The sequence below is a fragment of the Heliconius melpomene genome, chromosome 12 (genome assembly GCF_056956725.1).
Source record: "Heliconius melpomene rosina isolate 202511_hmr_F chromosome 12, ASM5695672v1, whole genome shotgun sequence".
Classification (NCBI taxonomy): domain Eukaryota; kingdom Metazoa; phylum Arthropoda; class Insecta; order Lepidoptera; family Nymphalidae; genus Heliconius; species Heliconius melpomene.
The window spans coordinates 13,646,013-13,664,536 of NC_140400.1; the positions used below are offsets into that span (position 1 = coordinate 13,646,013).

At 32.1% G+C, this 18,524-nt stretch overlaps 3 protein-coding genes across 8 annotated transcripts in view; 2 read left to right on the forward strand and 1 right to left on the reverse strand.

Moving 5' to 3' along the window:
• Positions 1-3,243, forward strand: part of LOC146534024 (beta-glucuronidase) — a 28,149-nt gene extending 24,906 nt beyond the window's left edge. For all 5 annotated transcript variants that reach the window (XM_085195057.1, XM_085195061.1, XM_085195060.1 and 2 more), the window contains exons 12-13: positions 557-695; positions 2,091-3,243. In XM_085195057.1, coding sequence (XP_085051183.1) covers positions 557-695; positions 2,091-2,272 — 321 coding nt within the window. In that variant the 3' untranslated portion in view covers positions 2,273-3,243. The remainder of the gene's footprint in view (positions 1-556; positions 696-2,090) is intronic.
• A 332-nt stretch (positions 3,244-3,575) lies between these two features.
• On the forward strand, positions 3,576-7,891 carry LOC146534026 (zinc finger HIT domain-containing protein 3). The gene is made up of 3 exons (XM_085195062.1): positions 3,576-4,423; positions 4,505-4,650; positions 5,142-7,891. Exons 1-3 carry the CDS (start codon positions 4,362-4,364, stop codon positions 5,309-5,311), a joined length of 378 nt encoding a protein of 125 aa, XP_085051188.1. The 5' UTR covers positions 3,576-4,361; the 3' UTR covers positions 5,312-7,891.
• xmas (RRM_XMAS2 and SAC3_GANP domain-containing protein xmas) lies at positions 5,768-14,494 on the reverse strand. 2 transcript variants are annotated; one of them, XM_085195056.1, is made up of 10 exons: positions 14,204-14,494; positions 13,924-14,133; positions 13,730-13,839; positions 13,370-13,472; positions 12,628-12,783; positions 12,102-12,219; positions 11,324-11,506; positions 10,904-10,991; positions 10,211-10,446; positions 5,768-9,666 (listed from the first exon to the last, which is right to left on the reverse strand). In XM_085195056.1, exons 1-10 carry the CDS (start codon positions 14,275-14,277, stop codon positions 5,866-5,868), a joined length of 5,079 nt encoding a protein of 1,692 aa, XP_085051182.1. In that variant the 5' UTR covers positions 14,278-14,494; the 3' UTR covers positions 5,768-5,865. The 2 variants fall into 2 exon arrangements, with proteins under 2 accessions (XP_085051182.1, XP_085051181.1); XM_085195055.1 differs by having other exon boundaries at positions 13,730-13,842.
• Between the last annotated feature and the right edge of the window lie 4,030 nt (positions 14,495-18,524).

The window sequence follows — 18,524 nt, forward strand, 5'->3', positions numbered from 1 at the left end:
TTAGGTAATAGTGGTATGTACACGCAACGTCTTACTACTTTCTAAAAGAAAGTATAAAAATTTTAACCTAGCGGAATTCGAACTCGCGCCCCAAGCTAATTTAACTTATATTTTTAAAAATATAAGTTACATAACATTGTTTATAATATATGTTTATGAAACTGAGATGATAAGTTTAACTATTTTTCATTTAGATACTACCAGTTATGTATTTTAAAAAAACTTTTTGTCATCTTTTTTTTTAATGTCGAGGGTTCCAAAATTCTAACAAGATAATATACTTAAATTGTTAAACTTTTGTATTTTATATATCTACTAACTGTTAATAAAAGTGATTATACTAATTGGTTCAAAATTGTTAAACATACAGCACGGTTTGCGAGATGTGGATGCTTCGTAGATAGGCTTTCTGAACTTTTGCGCCTTGTTTACTCGAAAATACAATAAACAAAAGTTTTAAAAAAGTTTTAAAAAATCAAGTCCATCTACAGCTAACTTCAGGGCGGTCATGACTCATCAACTGTTCTATTTTTAAATTCAATGTTTACCGTATTAGATGCCAGAATACGTGTGGTCAGAAGAGTACCAAGTGGCCCTAATGTCGGAACACTTCAAGGCGTTTGACCGTCTCCGGCAGGCTGGCTTCTTCGCTGGAGAATTCATATGGAATTTCGCAGACTTCAAGACTGCACAAAGTAATTATTGAATTCTGTTTTTGTTATAGGATATATGTATTACGACATTATTATTTTTGTCATTATAAAAAATATTTCTTCTAAATTATTATATCAAAATTTTTACAATATTTCCAAATGAATAGTTGCCAAGCTGAAATGTAGATTTAAAAAAACGATGGCAAATCTAAACACCAATTAATAATAATCAAAATAAATATTATATAGCAACCATTTCTAACAGTTTCGTATCTAAAGGAGGATATTTAACAAACTATCTATAAGTAGGTACTTATATCTCAGATAGGAGACAACACAATGCAATTGATAAGATATTATTAATACTAGAACTTAATCCTTATACTTAATACTTATGTATGTGCTAGTAGTCAATTCGTGATGCTAATTAATTATGATGTGGAACGTTAAATATAATTTATCTTCGCTACTTCACTTAACTGAACAATGCTATTTTACAATATTATTTTTTCTGAAATAAGAATGTGTATGTCGATAATAATATATCATTTAGAAATATGCATTTTGTATTTTATGTACATAATTTAATTAAAAACAAGACGTTAGGCATAAATTTTAAAAGCGTGACGACTATTTTATACCTACTCAATTGAGAATTGGTTATTAATATTATGTAATAAAAATACTTTTAACGATGTATTAACATACTTGCTACAACAGCGAAAACACTCTTTAATTTTCTAAAAGATGCCATCCTGATAAGAACTGTCATCAATTCATTTCTGGAATATATTTAGAAGTTTAAGTAGGATAATGTCGTATTTGGGTAGGTAGAGATCGGCTTGAGTAGTGGAGATGAAACTTAATATATATTTTAAAGAGCACCTAAAATCCTATACTTTGGTCGCCAATTATTATATTATTGCATCGATTTCCTCTCACTGCAACACTGTATATATATATCTTATGTTAAATCTATGTATTCTAAACAAATATTTGTATTTTCTTATCGCTCCGTTAAGTATTAAAATTCAAACATCATCAATATGGCGCTCCTATCAGCATAGTAGTTTGTTTACTTGGAGAGCCAGTACAAATAGATATTAAAAATCTTGTTATGAAAGAACGAGGTATAGATATCATTTGCATGATAGGAGATAGATATATAAAAAAAAGTACGCAAATAAAATATTTTTAAAGCCGCGTAGTGGGTCGGTGTCTGACTTTAAGTACAATAGTTATGGATTCGAATCCCACTCGCTGGAATAAAGTATTTTCATTTGCTGACACAAACAAATAAGCCAAATTGCGCCTTTGACGTTTTCCACACAACACGCAATAACTCGAAAATTGGGCGAACAGTTCATCCCTAAACTAAATTCCTTTACATACCTTGCCTTAAAAAACAATTTATAAATCTAATTCCTTCCCTTACAGCAATAATAAGGGTGGGAGGTAACAAGAAAGGTATTTTCACCCGTTCCCGACAGCCCAAGTCGTCCGCGCACCACCTGCGCGCGCGCTACCTGGCGCTGGCCGCCGCCGACCACGGCGCGCCGCAACCCGCACTGCCATACTATATCAGCGACAAAAAGCCCGCTGCACACAATGAACTGTGATACTATTATTGAATTATTATAGCTTTTTCCTTATAAACTAATTTAATGTTGTGTTTTTTGTTGTGTTGTTCAATTTTGTAGAGTGTTTTTTTTGGTACTGAAAGCATTTATAGTTGGAATTACTGGAAATAGTTGGATGTTATCTAGCTTCAGGATGTCCTAATGAAGGAAGATGCTCACAGACAAATATTCATTACATTTCCAATAAATTTATTAAAAGAAACATAATATGTTCTATATTTAAAAAATGTAAAAGTACCTAATTACTTAATATTATTATTTTTGATCAAATATGCAATAATAATCAAATATAGTATCTACATCAATAGAATCAAAGAGCTTATACTTAATCATATAATTTTAAATTATACAAAAAATCATATTTATACTAGGCAAGTGAAAGCCGAGATCCATACAATTTTTATTTAGATCAAAAATTTTGTTTGTATTCCGTCCAATTTTGCGACTTTCAATAAAATAAACTGCCAATTCATGATGTATGTAAAAATTTTAAAATAAATAAAAAAATAATGAAAATACGACTACAGCACAGACAATAATATATCCCATTATATTTAATGTTATTATATAATATGCGTATTACGCTATTATTCTAATAAGCATAAATCTCGTATATAGAGAAATGCCAATAAAGTGCTACCCACCAACAAAAGTTTGTAGTAATAAAATAAAAATTATGATTTAAATGCTATGTATGTACTATCAAATAATATTACGTAGATATTTTTAACTTTTTTAAAGTGTTATTTCGTATAAAAATTTTAACGTAACGGGATTTGAACCCTCGCCTCTAGGAAATCAAATTTTATGCGTTTCCTAAATAAGTATGTTACGTAGATGTTATTCGTTGTCTTTGTATGTTATTATATTTAATTGTATCAATGAAATGTGTGACGTGTTTGTAATTGTAAATATTTAATATATTATTAAAGTACAAATAAAAATTCTAATCGATTGTTTCTTTTTCAATGTTAATGGTTATCGTATAATAGCTTAAACTTAAGGCTATCTTAAATTAAAACTTGCTAACAACCTATTGAGGAAACTTTATATTATCGAAAATAAAAATATATGTATTATCGGAAGGGTTTTACAATTTTGAAATTTGATTTGTATTCTAGAAAATACAAATCAGTTAAATTTAGTAGACTAAGTATGTAAAATATATGTTTGTATATAATATAAAAATTAATTACACGATATATTGAATATTTAGAAAAAATATTTAAATTGCCAGTCATCTCGAAAACAATTAAATTTTCTTATAATAAATAAAAATATATATTTTCGGTAAAATATAAAATAACAGATCCTCTCACTCATCATTCTATCGTCGGTATAATCAATCAAATGTAAAGTGAATTGGCCCGTCCTTTAAACTTCTTTGATAAAAGTGTCATACTTAGAGCAGTTTGTATATGTCGGTGTCTGACAGTTCTAAAATCAAGCTATTTTTTTAAATATCAATTTATTGTCACTGTGAGCATTCGAAGCTGCATCCCATTCCTTAAAGTTTGTCGGGGAGTTTCTATACAGGCATAAAAACTTTTCAATTAAATTTTTTTTTCTTACACTACTTCCTTATTTTTTTATTTTGGTATCTCATTGAATTATGGACGAAATGACATAAAAAAACATCTTAGAGCAGATAAATCAAAATGTTTCAAGTCAATTTGGGGCAAAGTCGTTTCCTTTTCGACGGTGACTTAAAAATATATTATTTGTTTTATATTTTTGGCTGATGTTACATTTTACTTTGTTACTTTAGGTTTACTGATTGTCATTATATATCATCTGATTACCTAATTTGTACGCTTTTGTATGTACAGTGGAGAGACATTCAATTTTAAAATAGACACTAGACGATCTATGTAGTTTATAATATTTTGACAGTTAGCTATATCAATTCACAACTGTCATTTGTCAAAGTTGAAAATAAACAATATTTTTCCGCTAAAGCACAACGAAATAAACACGTGTTTCCTAAGAAGCTTTAATAAATATACTTATAATTGGTTCTCATAACTAAGTAAAATATAGCTGATAGACTATTTATCAATTTAATAATATGGAATGTACACAATGTGGTGAAGAAGGGAAATACAAATGCCCAAAGTGTTTACAACCATAGTATGTGCTTAAAAATGTTATGTTATCATATTTATCTTATTTTTTAAAACATGGTATATGAAATTAAATTTCTTCTTTAAGTTGTTCAGTTGCTTGCTGCAAACTTCACAAGGAAAGTCCTTGCTCACCTCCGCCTAAAGAAGTAGAAGAGAAAATAGTAAAATCAAGTTCAGAATATGAATATCCTACAGATGACACTGTTGATCCTAAAAAGTTGAAATTATTAGGTAATCTAGACAGAATCAAATGTTTACTTTGAATTTTATAATATAAAAATAGCTCAAAACAGCACAGGGCAGGTTGTTGTAGTTGCTTAAAATGTCATTATTATAAAAGATTTTTTTTTAAATATAAATGTAGGATTCTAATATAAAATACGTAGTTTTAATAGATTTAGTTGTCTTGAATTTAAACTCAATCTATAATAAAGGTCTTTCATTCTTAGTCTATATAAAATATCCATGAGACACAACTAAGCTTTGGTTTGCTAGAATATTATTCAAAATGTATTAGGATGTGATGAAAACGGAAATGCCCAATGATTACTATGTGAATAGTCTTAATGTTTTTCTGTAAACATATTTTACTAGATTAACTTGAATTGCACTAGACTTAGAATGAATTGCGTCTTTTACCCAATGTAAAGGTTTAACTATAAATAATTAACAAGAAATATGTCTTAACCTTATCCGATTTAATTTTTTTTTATTTTTTACAGAGCAATCAAAAGAATTAAAGAATTGCTTAGAAAATCCTAGCCTAAGAGAAATATTACAAACTTTAGATGGTGCACCTGAACCTGAATTATTAATTAATGAATATATGCAAGAACCAATATTTACTGAATTTGTTGATGCCTGTTTGAAAGTTATTGAAGAAAAAAGATAGTTACTAAATATTGTACTATTATTAATTTAAGAAAATATTTTCTCCTTTTTGTAATTATTAAATCAATGTCATATTTGCAGAAAAATAAAAAAATATTGTAAGGAAATTAAATGTTATGTAAATGACAATATTTTATATATTTTAAGCAGCTATGTAATTAAGTTTTAAATAAATAAGAGGCATGTATCAAAATTAAATTGGCCTAACCCTGTATCCCACATATAGCACCTAGTGTTTAGACAGTGTTCCCCACTTTCTGCAGTTTTTCTAGGCATTGTGTGCTGAGTGGCAGAACTCAACTCTGGCCCTAGAGTTGAAAGAAATGAAGCATATTAATGAATAATTAATTCCGTCAAACTTACAACTGTTGCAGTCGTTCACACCTTTGTGCCCATTTGCCACAATGGCCTCATAGTAGCATAGCATAAGAGACATGACTTGAAATAAAACATAACCTTTACAAGAAATATATTTATTTACCTTTCTGTTTATTAGAAACATTGGAAAACCATGCATTCATATTTTATAACAATAAATATTTAAATGACATATTTCTAAACATTAGAAAGTGCTAATCTTAATAAATTTTCAAGCTCCTCTGATTTCTTTTTCTCCTCATCTAATTTAATTTCCAACTGTGACATAGCATCCTTACATGAATTATATGCGGAGATACTTTGTTCAGTATTATTTATATTTTCCTCAACTATTGTATAGTCCTTATCTTCTAACATTAAATGCTCCATAGAATCAAATTCAATCTTTCGTCGTTTCGCTTTGATCAAATAATCCATATCATCTTCATATTCTACAGCCTTATGTTTAGATTTATAGTAAACATCTAATTCATACATCCAGAAAATATTGCAATATTCATCCAAAACTGATTTTTTATACATAGCATATCTATTTTCAAAATTGTTTAAGCTATTTATTTTTTCATATACAATAACATTTAACAAATCAGTTAAGTCATAGCCCTCAAAGGATTCATAAAATTCATGGAACGACATATTAACATCTAATACTTCCTTTGGCAAGAGGGCAACTACTTTACAGGCGACATGTTCAGGATTTGAAAACCAACTAATTTGCTTGCAATATTTCCGGATCTCATTCTTCATGTTGGTTTCACTATTTAGTAAAAATCCTGATTCTGGACTAGGTAGTTTCAATTTTTGCATGATAAGTTTTATGGCACTGGTATTGTCAGATTGCTTAACATTACTTGTTATAAATTCGTATGGCTTAGGATAAGGGGAGGAGTTGTCTAAATATTTTGTAAATTCTAATGGAAATGAGGCATAGTTAAAAAGATCTTCATTTGTTATCGCCGCAGTCAGTTCATCTACAGCTCTATTGTAGCACATCACTAATTTTGGCAGATCTTTTAGGATTGCATCAGTTCGTGGATCATTCTGAGATTTTAATCCACACCATATTTCGTTGCCGAGATATCTTTGACATATAGATTTTAGATTATCTATTTCTAGAGGAGGAGGCTTGGGATAGTTTTTTGCGAGCCATTTAATAGCATTTTTGGTACATGTGTTTAATAGATCTTCAACATTCGGCCGCTTAACGTAGAAAATCTTATAGTTAGATATAATTTCATTATTTTTGTAAGCCATCAATTTTTCATTAAGATATTTAAGATGAAATGCGTCGTTATTGATTACAGCTACCACAACAGCAATTGGTATAATTTGGTATTTGTATTTATGTTTCAGTATTTGTTCTATTGTGTTCATGTAATTATTATCTTTTTCTGTGACATAGAATATCAATCCATTGGCGCCGTTGAGCGCTTCGTTGGCAATGTTCATTTTATTTTGATTGACCAAGCTCACTGATAATGCAAAATCCATTAAATTATTCCAAGAATGTTTGTCGACGTATATGAGACTATTGCTTACGTTATGTGGTTTCTTGTCACTGAAAACGTCGCACAGCCAATTTTCAACGTTAATTTTTCTATGGAGATATTTATTAGTACCAGGTGACACCAAAGCAACCTTCCAAAAGAAACATTTATCGTATGGATATTCTATTTGCTTCATGCGTTTGAGGAGAGGAGATCTAATTATATCTAACAAATTGTATGGTTTCGGAGAGGGCGCAAATCTTAACTCTCCCGTGAATTTATATCCTCGGTGGATAGCGTTCATGTTTTGCAATGCAGCCTCTTCTATCGAACGATGTAGATACGACGCCTCCTCTTGACAGGTCTTATCTGGAAGCCACACTGGAGTGTCTTCTAATAAGCTTCTCCTTTTATTGTTTCTCATATAATGTTGCCTCCAAACGCGATACCACCTTGCCATTATCTTTTGCCTTCTAAATATAATAGCCTTCACTTCAGAGTTACACATATCCATGATTACCTCAGCACAAATTTCCTCATTTGTTTTTATTGCATACTTTACAAGACTATTGAGTAAATCGCTTTCATCTTTCAAAATATTTTTGGTTTCTTCATTACTAATTTCATTTAACAATTGATGTACAAGCTCCACAGATTCATTATCAACTCTTTGTTTATATAGCCGCTCTTCCTCCTGTTTGCGTTTAATTTCTAACTTTCGCTCTTCTTCTGCTTTCCTCTTTAATTCTATTAGCTTTTCTTGTTCTAATTTCTTTTTTAACTCTTCCTGTTTCTTCTCCTCCTCTTTCTTTCTCTTCTCCTCTAATTTCTTCAGTTCCTCAATTCTTTTAATTTCTTCTGCGCGTTTCGCTTCTTCCATTCTTTTTTGTTCTTCTAGAATACTCTGTTCGTCCACTTGAGATATATTTTCTGTTGAAACACCATCGTTGGAATCAAAGTCGTAAATTCTCTTAGGAGCGTTAACCGAATTAAAAATATTATCTGCAACGGATGGTATTTTGTTTTTGCTTTGAAATATGTTATATTTTATATCAGATGGTTGGTTTGCATTTTTAAATAAACTTCCCGGCGATGTTGCCTCCAATTTACCATTATGATTCTGATGCGATTCATAACTAGGTAAAGTATTAATCTCGGATTTACTACCAAATATACTTTCTGGTCTCGTTTGGGGTTTTCCAAAAAGCCCAATAGGGTTAGAGGGTTGTGCTGGTTTTCCAAATATACTTGTACTTTCTGAACTTTCTGTACTATTTTTAAATAGGCTACCGCTGGACTGCGTGAACAAATTATTGCTATTTACACCATCACTTTTGGCAAATATATTTGTGTTGCTACCGACAAATAATTTTTTATCGTCTTGTCGATTTCCGGAAGACTGGCCAAACACAGAATTATTAATAGCTGTAGTAGAATTTTTAAATACATCATTTTTATCGTCCATTTTAAATAAATTTGTTGGTGGTTTGGAATTTCTGTTAGCTTCAATTTCTTTACTAAAAATATTTTGTTTTTTATTTGATTCTGAAGCAAATTGTGCACCTGTGGTCGTCGAAAACAAATTTCCCCTAAGATTGGCTGAAAATATATTAGATTCTGTTTTTTGTGGGTTAGAAAATGTAAAAATATCTTTTCTACTTTCTTCCAAAACTTTTTCCAGTGAATTATCAATAGCTTCGACTGGCGCAACTTGTATGGCTGGTTGAAATTGAAACAACTTAGTTTGACTGGTATCACTTATTGGTTTTGAAAAGAGACCCATTCCCGTATTTTTTTTATGACTGACTTCAGACATAGGTACTACTGGTTTCTTAGGTTCTTGTGATCTTTCGATAATCCCAAAACTCTTTCCTTGTACAAGTTTTTGCAGTTCTAATCTCAAAGCTGCAACATCCTTGTAGCTATCATTTTTAGTATCATATCCAACATCTTCAGCTGTTAAAGCGGATTCTTTTAATCTTCCATCCTGGTTAAAACTTGTGTAGCTTGGGTATTTAGTGTATTCATATTGAGGAAGTATTCCCCCAGATATAACTTCACCTACAGTACTTTTCCGTTTCGATTCTATCGTATTTATTGCTCTAGAAAGAGGAAATGGATCACTATCTTCTATGAATACATTTCTGTTCAAAATAATTGCAAGTTCCTCTTCTTGATTTTTTGCAAATCTCACTCCATAATGGTTGATAAATGATTTCATGGCTTCCATTGATTCGAATGATAGAATATTGAGTAAAGTTTCTGCTGGGTACTTGGATCCACCTCTTGGAGCAGCTTTTACTATTCTTGCTAAAGCTCGAGCCCTGACGTCATTGAAATATCTTAACAGTATACAGGCTTGTAAGTATGTTGCTCTTTCACGGACAAGACGGAAAAATTTTACATAATTGTTACTATCTAGGGCCGTGTATATTTGAATAGCAAATATAATAGATTCCGATTTTTGGATATTTTGCGGTAGCTGCTTTATCTGGAAAAGAAGGGAAAATTTTGCATAAAGCTCTGTAATAATAATGATAATAACCATTCTTTAATTCCCCTCAAAAAAATAATAATTACAAAAGCAAAAAAAAAACAAATAAAATTAAATACAGGATGGAAACGGTACAAAGGCCGTACAAAGGCCTTGTCGTCATAATAGCGGCGATCATATACAGGTTTGCTCTGTTTACTTCACAAAATATGGAAAATTGTGAAAATACAAAGATGATAAGTTAAAAAATAAATATGATAAAATATGTAGAAATGTTTAAAAATTTTAACAGAGCATAAGGCACAAGCCCGCGTATATTACTCGTCCAAGCGCTCTATCAATATGTTGTTTTCGAGTTATGCTGAAACTTCTTTACAATTGTTATAGTTTTTTTTATTATTAGTACTTATTACGTTTTTGGTTTTAAACTTTCCAAAAGACTCTAGTACAAATCCTACAACATTCAAATTGTTATATACATTTTTTAAAATATTTTTCTTGCTTTAAGGTATGAATAACACTTTAAAAAATGGAATCATACCTCCCACCAAAAATTCGCATCGCCAAGATTAAGCAACGCTACATATCCTCTGAACTCAGCTTCATTTGGCTTAAATTCTGAACTGATATCGGCATACATATGTTTTAATGTTTGTAGACATTTTGTAAGGTTGTCAGTATTAAGTTTTTGGTCGAACTGTGTGTGTTCGAGGTCGGCGAGGCGCGCCGCGCTGTGGGCGTGGAACCTGGCGCATATTTCCACCATGCGAATAGATTCTGTAATAATAATATTTCTCTTTAATTTCCGCCCTAATCTCTCGAGACACTCTTGCCTCGACATTGCATGCAGAGTGGCGGAACTCGATGCACTATGTCTTGTATTCAGGGCGAAGTTACGAAAACAATTCATTCTTTCACACACGTCGCATTTGCAGTCAGACGCTGGGACGCGACAGCCTCGTTTTGTAAAAATTTTCTTTCTTTAATAAAAATACTTAAGACATATAAAAAGTGAACATTAGTGTTCTAATTTTTAGTTAATCGATACACTCCATGCCCGAATTCGTAACATTACATTAAAGTAACTCAACGCCGTGTTCTGTCTTGTGAGAGCAAAAAAAAGAAAAATAATTCATTCCCCTGAATGAGGATCGAACCCACAGCCACATGCCATCCTCTCGTAATATGATCTAAGTTATTAATCTAATTTATTCTTATTGATATATGCATTTACCTGCACAGCACAGAGCTTGCTGCGTAATATCTTTACGGATTCCTCTAAAACGATCCCACATAAAATGAAACCAATCAGCAAGGGTGACCTAAAAATAATATTTTAAAAAATACACAAACATGAAACAGATGTCACTGTTCTTAAATTCAAATAGACCATTTTTAGATTATCTATTATGAATTAAATTTTACATAGTAATTAATTTATTAATAATATAATTCACGTGTCATCCCATATACATAATATAAGCAGAGATAATACCGTGTCAAGCAACTGTATTGTCCGCTTTCCGCCCAAATTCAAGATATTGCATGTTAACTAGGGAAACTTAACACTACACAACAATAAAATATATTATGGTCCTAAAAATGTTGATAGGACTTACAAAATAAATATTCCAAAAAAATAACAAATAATCACCTGTCGGTTAGTATCTGCAATTTCATGTAACAAATAAGCGCAGGTTCTCATCAACACTGTGGCCGGTCTGAGTTCATAGCACATTGGTATTTCCTGGTCGGCAGAGCTCCGGCTGTACTGTTTCACTGCACGCCACGGTTCTAAGAGACCGTCTGAATCTATTATTGTTTCTAATGTCATAACCTGCAATAAAGAAATGTGCTATGCTTTGTATTCTTTCTTGAGGCCAGTTGTGGCGCAGGGTCACAAGGTGTGACTGTAAACCTGACTGGTTGTAGGTTCAATCCCCAATCCTAGTCGTTTAACATGCATGTGTTCAATTGAAAGAAGAATTTTCGCAATCTGGTTAAAAGACTTATTGCGACATTGAGAGTTATACCTATTTGAAAACTATAGAACTGAGAGTCTTCTAATTGGGTTATAGTGTGAAGTTAAAAAAAACAAGTTATATGTTTTTAATCTCATATAGCAGGAAGGTAAGGAGAACCTTGGGTCAAGATATTTTATTTTTTTCATCTGGTGGAGTGGGAGAACTTAACGATAAGAGGAATCTTATCAGAAACGATAATGTCATTCGACAATGATTTATTAAAAAGTGAAAACAATTTACAACTGAAATTTTTCTGGCGTTAGAAAATTTTGAATTGGATTTGTGAAGAAAAAATATATAATTTAACAAGGTGAAACAATAATAATTGAGAGAATGATTTCTTTCCCCTATCCTGCTTTGGTATGTCAAAGCATGGTGTTAAGTTATGGGAAAAAAGTGTAAATTTACCTGGTGTTCAGCTTGTCTATGTAATAATTCTTTTTCAGGGCACATGTCTGGACATGTGCCTATTGTGGCACCACCAACCTTTACTCTGGACCCTGCACCACCCCAAGCTCTTAAAATTCTGAAATAATAAAAAAGTACATCATTTAAAAAGAAATAGGAAAGAAGGGTGTAATATAACGGTCTAAGCCAGAATGTGAATTAGTGGGGTTTATTACCAGTGCGAGAAAATGAAAACTATTAAATATTTCATTCACCAAGTGGGAATCGAATCCAAAACCGTCGCGTTTAATTTCCTCACTTTGGTAAGAAAAAGTTTGTTATTTGTTACTTAACACTCAGTGTCTTGAAATCAGGCAGACACTAGGGAATGGGTATCTTAGCAGTTGCTTCAGCTCAATCAGGCCAAATAGAGTTATTGATAAGATACACAATAAAGCTGAAAAAAAATATTCTGCTTACACTGCCAACAAAAACTAAAGCAAAAAATAAACAAATATAATGTGAAGATTTAAGTCACAAAATGTACCTGTCTCTAGCGTCTAATGTCCTCCATTTTTCATCAGGTGTTGTGGATATCCTTGATCTAAGCTTGTTTAATTCTGCAGCTGCCTCAATAATACTGAGACTAGTTGCAGCAGTGGTCACTATCACTGGGGACTCAATACCACTTGTAGGTTGTTTTCTAAAAAAAAATTGAAATAAGTTTATATATAAAAAATAATTTTCTGAAGTAAAAAATGGTCATTATATTAATTGAAATATTTCTAATGCATTTTTTCAAAAAATATCCAAGAGTGGGGAACAATAGATGTAAGCATCCACAAATATGCCAATTTCATACACTTTTGTCATCATAAATTTCAAAACAAATAATATAGATATTACCTTCTCATATTAATATACAAATAGAAGTATAATTATAAGGTATTCCATTAAAATCATAAATGTGAAATGGAAGCCAAGCAAAATATTGAGTTTTATGTTGTTCTCAGCTTCACAGACAAAAGAATCAGAGACTTATATAGTTGCACTCGGGATAATAATTTGAGCTCTAAATTTCACTTGAGTAGTTTTTCATACAGGTTTTATTATATTTGTACAAGTTAACATACTACCAGCTAATACTGGAGATATACGAATAGGTTGATAATTTGTTTGGTGTCTGGTTTTAAACAATAGCCAAGCCAAATTTAGAGCTTGAATTATATTTCTAATGTAATCTTGATTATCCATAAATAAATTATTAAAAAAATGGTTAGTTAACTTACTGAACAACTTGCTTGACCCTTTTGGGAGTTGTTGTTAAAGTTTTCTTTCGAATGGGTGATTTATTAATTTTTGACTGAACATTAGTAGTATCAACATCCATTGCTGAAACAGTGGTAAAAAATATTGTAAAGCTGCTATGCATTTCAAGTTCTATTACTTGATTCTCAACTGTTTGCCATTATTTGTTGTGTTATAGACATCAATCTGTTGATTGATATCTATTTGAGATGTTTCTCACTTTGGTTTAATAATCTCCTAAAATAGAGATCAAATATATATAACATACATTGAGATACTGCCAGGTTTGACACTAATGCTCTAATTAAGTACAAATACAGCATTTGTTAGTTTCAACTTACTTTTTTGTCTAGAAAGTCGATAAGTTGGTGCACCATTCATTGCATTTAATTCTTCCTCAACCTCTGGATCTGGTAACCACTCGGGATCATCATCTTTTTTACTCTTTCTTCTTCTGAAAATAAAATCAATTGTTTTATACACATGTTTGATAATATTCTTTAATTGTAAATAGCCAATATGATACGAAACTTACACCCTTGGCTTTGTACGTGTTACATCAAACATAAAACCATCAAAAGCTCCTGCATTCAAAACAGCCCGCTCAGCTGAGCTTTGTTGGTCATATTCCACTATACACATTTGTTTCTTAGGCAACAATTTAATCCCGACAACCTTTCCAAACTTACTAAAATGTTTATCTACAATTTTAGAATCAAATAATCCTTCTGGAACTTTGGTACATCTGTGTAAAAAAAATCTATGAAATGTGTGTACAAAATACAAAAATATGTATATTTAAGGTCAATACTTACGTAACGGATGTCTTATTATTTAATTGTGAACTTCGCAATATTTTTTGGGGGTTTATGGGAAATTCTTCTTCCATATTTACAAATATTTTTTGAAGTTACAACCTTAACAAATGCCGTAAATTGTTAATATACTAGACAATTACAATTAAGTTGTGAATATCACTGAGACATTGATACACTGAATGTGAATTTCATTTGTTAATTATATTAGACGAACATCAGGTAGTATTAAAAATAACACTAGAAATAAATACACTGCACAGTACATTAACGACATTAAATGACATTTAATACTTTGAGTTTTGACTTTTGACAATGGGTTATAGGACAGATAACAAATTGTAAGCGTTTTAAATTTTTTAAAAATCCGACTATTAAATATGAAAAAAATCTACATTAAAGTAAGATGTATGTCACTATTTGTGAGTATTTTCCTATTTCATAATAAATCATTAAATTCAAAAATATAAATAATTTCTATTTAAACTAAATGTGTAATCAATGGATATACCATATGGGGTGAATACAAAAAAATACTAGGAGTAACTGTTTCGGCAGTAATTGCAGGAAAATAACGAGTATATTTTGAGTATATTATGAATTGAGAAATAAAAGTAAGTATCTTGAGTATCTATTTAACTTATTATAAATTAAACTTTCGTTTCTTGACGCCAGAGTGAAGAAATGAAAATAAATACAAATTTAAATAAATATTTCATTTACTCGAGTAAATGAAATATTTATTTAAAGTGAATGGAACCTACAACCAGTCGCGTTTCAGTCACACTTTGTGCCTCTGCACCAATGTTAAGTTTTCAAAAAAATATTCAGAATTGAAAATTATGTTGATACAAGTATAATACAAATTATTATAAGACTAGCGGACGCGCGCAGCTTCGCTTGCGTATTTAGGAGTGAATTCTAATAACCCATGAAACATGTGTTCAATGAAATATTTTTAAGAGTCTAAATTTCAAATTTTATAAAAATCGGTAGCGATTTAAAGATTTTTACATACAAACTTTCAACCCCTTATTTGCACCCTTAGGGGGTGAATTCTAGAAAACCATGAAACACGTGTTCAATTAAATACTTTTAAAAATCTAAATTTCAAATTTTATAAAAATCGGTGCCGATTTAATTTTTTTTCCATACAAACTTTGAACCCCTATTTCACCCCTTTAGAGTTAAAATTTTTCAAAATCCCTTCTTAGTGGATGTCCAGATTACGAAAGTAAACATCTGACCAAATTTCATGTTTCTACTATCAGCGGTTACGGCTGTGCGTGCGTCTTACCTCAGTCAGTGAGGACAAGTCCTTTTATATATATAGATTTTAAGGCCGTCGTGGTGTAGGAACAAAAGGGGGTGACTGTAACGCGACGATTGTGGGTTCGATCTCCACTCGAGAGAATTAATTACGTCCTGAGGTAAAGTTCAAAGATAGTTTAGACTTTTATTGTAGGAAGCTTCTTGCATTCGATTATTTTCTTCCCCAGTGTATAATGCGCAAAAGTCCAGAAAATGTAACTTCAGGGCGGCCACGACACGTCGACCGTATTGTGCTGAACTGAACTGAACTATTTGTTCAGTTGTTGTTGTTTTTAATCTAGAGGCTAGAGTCATTAATTTCCGATTGCTTCATTCGCGGTGTTCATGTCCGATTGCCGCAAATTCCTGAAATTATGAAGAAGAGTGGGTGATTTAATTTAATTATCTGCTCTAATTTTTGTTCCACAAAAAAACGTGACCTAAGTTTAAAAAATTGTTAATGTCTGATCTTAAATTTCACTTTTATTCTGTTTGTTTTAATAGCACTTGTACTTTATAGTAATCATTTATTTCGTTAAAAAAATCAGCTTCTTGCTATATACCGCACATAGTAGGGTAGGTTTCCACTTTCCGCCGAATGTCTTCTATCAGAAATTCAGACAATGCGTCTGGAGTGGAAGAATTCAATGATCAATATATATTAATAGAATAAAAAGGCTTATTTTTAAATTAAAGCTGTACACAATGCTTACTAACCTACAAAAAAAATATGATTTTATTAAGTTTACGGAAGTTATTTGTATGCTGGCCGTGTCTACACTTCTACAGCCGATCTTTGATGATGTAAGATATCGCACTCAGTTCCGCAATGATCCGGATGTAGTTGTCTATGAGTTTCTATGTGTGAATATTATAGATAAGTACTTTCTATTTACAATATTTTTTGATATTTAAAGATTCTTTGTTCTAATTTATAATGTTACTAATTTAAAAAAACCGTTTAAAAATAGCTATTTTTTCTATATTTAGATAGAGCGTCTTTACAGATTGTTATTTATAATTATTCTAGGTTAAGCTTTACACGTTGTATCAGAGTAGACAGAGGTAACCTAGTGTTAAGACACTTCGTTCCCCATTATCCGCCGAATTCTAGAGGCATTGCATTGCATTGCATTCTTTTAGGATGGATTTAATAAAATTGACAATATCTCCTTTCCATCCTGTATTATATAACAAAACACACAAATAGCGTCAAATACAGAGCACTATGACGTCACCCGGCTCCTGCGCAAGTCCTAGCCATTACTAAGCCATGATGATGAATCACAGGTGACGTCATCATCATAAATTCGGGTGTCGCATTCCTCTGAACGGAACGATTATATAAAAGAAAGTGGCGCGGCCGCGCAGCGACCTTGCGCGGTGAAAGGCGTGGCAAGTGGCACAGCCGGAACTTGCTCTTCCCACGATCCCGCGCGAACCAACTATGCCGTTAGCCGCGACTTTCGGTAACCGGTTGTGGTCGCGAAAAATGCACTATTGGATGATCACCAGCTACCACCAGCACCGTGTGATGTAGACATGAGATGTGGAATGCCAGTAATTAGTATTTATAAGATTATACAAAATAAATAGAGCTTTTGATTTGAGGCCAGTTGTGGCGCAGGGGCGATTGTAAGTGCGACGGTTTTGAGTTCGATTCTTACTGGGGAAATGAAATATTTAATATTTTCCTTTCCTCGCTTTGCTAATGTAGCAAAGTGCGGCGTTGAGCTCCGCCTTTCAACAGGCAATGCCTCAAGAATTCGGCGGAAAGTGGGAAACGGAGTGTATTAACACTATGTGCCTACCCTGCTGTGTGCGGGATACAGCGTGAAGCTGATTTAATTTGATTTAATTTACGAATACTATTTTACAAGTACTGAAATTTTCTTTAAATTCTACACAAGTCTCTAAATAAAAATATAATAGGCTTATTATTTATTTTAAAAAGATACATTAACTTAGTATTTGATTAATACAATAAAAAAATATTCATGCTATAAATCTCATAATAAAACCTTACATTTACATCCTCAATCAAGGCTGCGGCCTTAAGTAACAGCATGTATAAAAAACTTAGAAGGAAATAAAAGATATAACGTAATGCAGGCTTTTAAGCTGTGCGAGAGAGACGAGGCACGGTTACGGAACGTTGGCCTAGAATTTAGACAATTTCCGACTGCCGCAGCAGCCAGCGACCACCGATCGGTGACTTAGCAACAGGCCGACAGGCTGTGTGAGAGAAACTTATGTGGGATTGATTGTAAAAAAAAATCTTCAGCTTGAATACAGAGCTTTATTAACAAGTTAATTCTTCCTACAAATCTTAATTCAAGCATAATAATTATATCTTTTGAAATTACTTATATCTAATACTAAGAATTTTGATTTTTCGCTTTTTTAATCAAGTGAAAGGTTCACCTGTAAAAGAACAGTATTCGGGCAGTAGAAGCCGGCGCGTGCGCAGCCGGCGGCCGCGAACCCGGATGCGACGGTGTGACGTAACGCAGCCTTCACCCCCACCTCCCCCCTCGCCGTCTGCACTCGCACCGCCCCCTCCCCCGCCGTGTCCGGACATGCACCTTCACGCGTCTGGCGGGCCGTCTGTGCCGTCTTGCGTCTTTGATCTCATTGCCTCGTCTCTATTCTCGATTAGTTAATTAAGCCCTTATACGGCGTCTTTCTGTTGCCGACATATCACAGCTTATAATTGAATTCCACTTCCTTATTTCTTTACTAACTTTTTTAACTATAAGTTTAGGCCTTATCATAGTACAAAAAAACAATTTAATTACAAAGATGGCTTATTGTGAGAAGTTATAATCTTGTTTTAATTTACCGCAATGGAAATTTAATTGTATAAAACTAATTAAAGCAACACAAATTAATAAAATTAAGAATTATTATTTTAAATTGAATGTAACGTTACACGTTCGTTACGGTCTGAGGCTGGGACATTGACGCTTTGTTCTTCCTACAGTTTATTGGATAAATCAAATCTCATCTC

Excerpts from the sequence above, each read along its gene's own strand:
- LOC146534026 (XM_085195062.1), top strand. The coding sequence starts at position 4,362 with ATGGAATGTACACAATGTGGTGAAGAAGGGAAATACAAATGCCCAAAG. Across the intron at positions 4,424-4,504 it reads CCAAAGTGTTTACAACCATA|TTGTTCAGTTGCTTGCTGCA; the intron begins GTATGTGCTTAA and ends TTCTTCTTTAAG. Across the intron at positions 4,651-5,141 it reads TAAAAAGTTGAAATTATTAG|AGCAATCAAAAGAATTAAAG; the intron begins GTAATCTAGACA and ends TATTTTTTACAG.
- xmas (XM_085195055.1), bottom strand. The coding sequence starts at position 14,277 with ATGGAAGAAGAATTTCCCATAAACCCCCAAAAAATATTGCGAAGTTCA. Across the intron at positions 14,134-14,203 it reads AATAATAAGACATCCGTTAC|ATGTACCAAAGTTCCAGAAG; the intron begins GTAAGTATTGAC and ends TTTTTTACACAG. Across the intron at positions 9,667-10,210 it reads ATGCGAATTTTTGGTGGGAG|ATAAAGCAGCTACCGCAAAA; the intron begins GTATGATTCCAT and ends CTTCTTTTCCAG.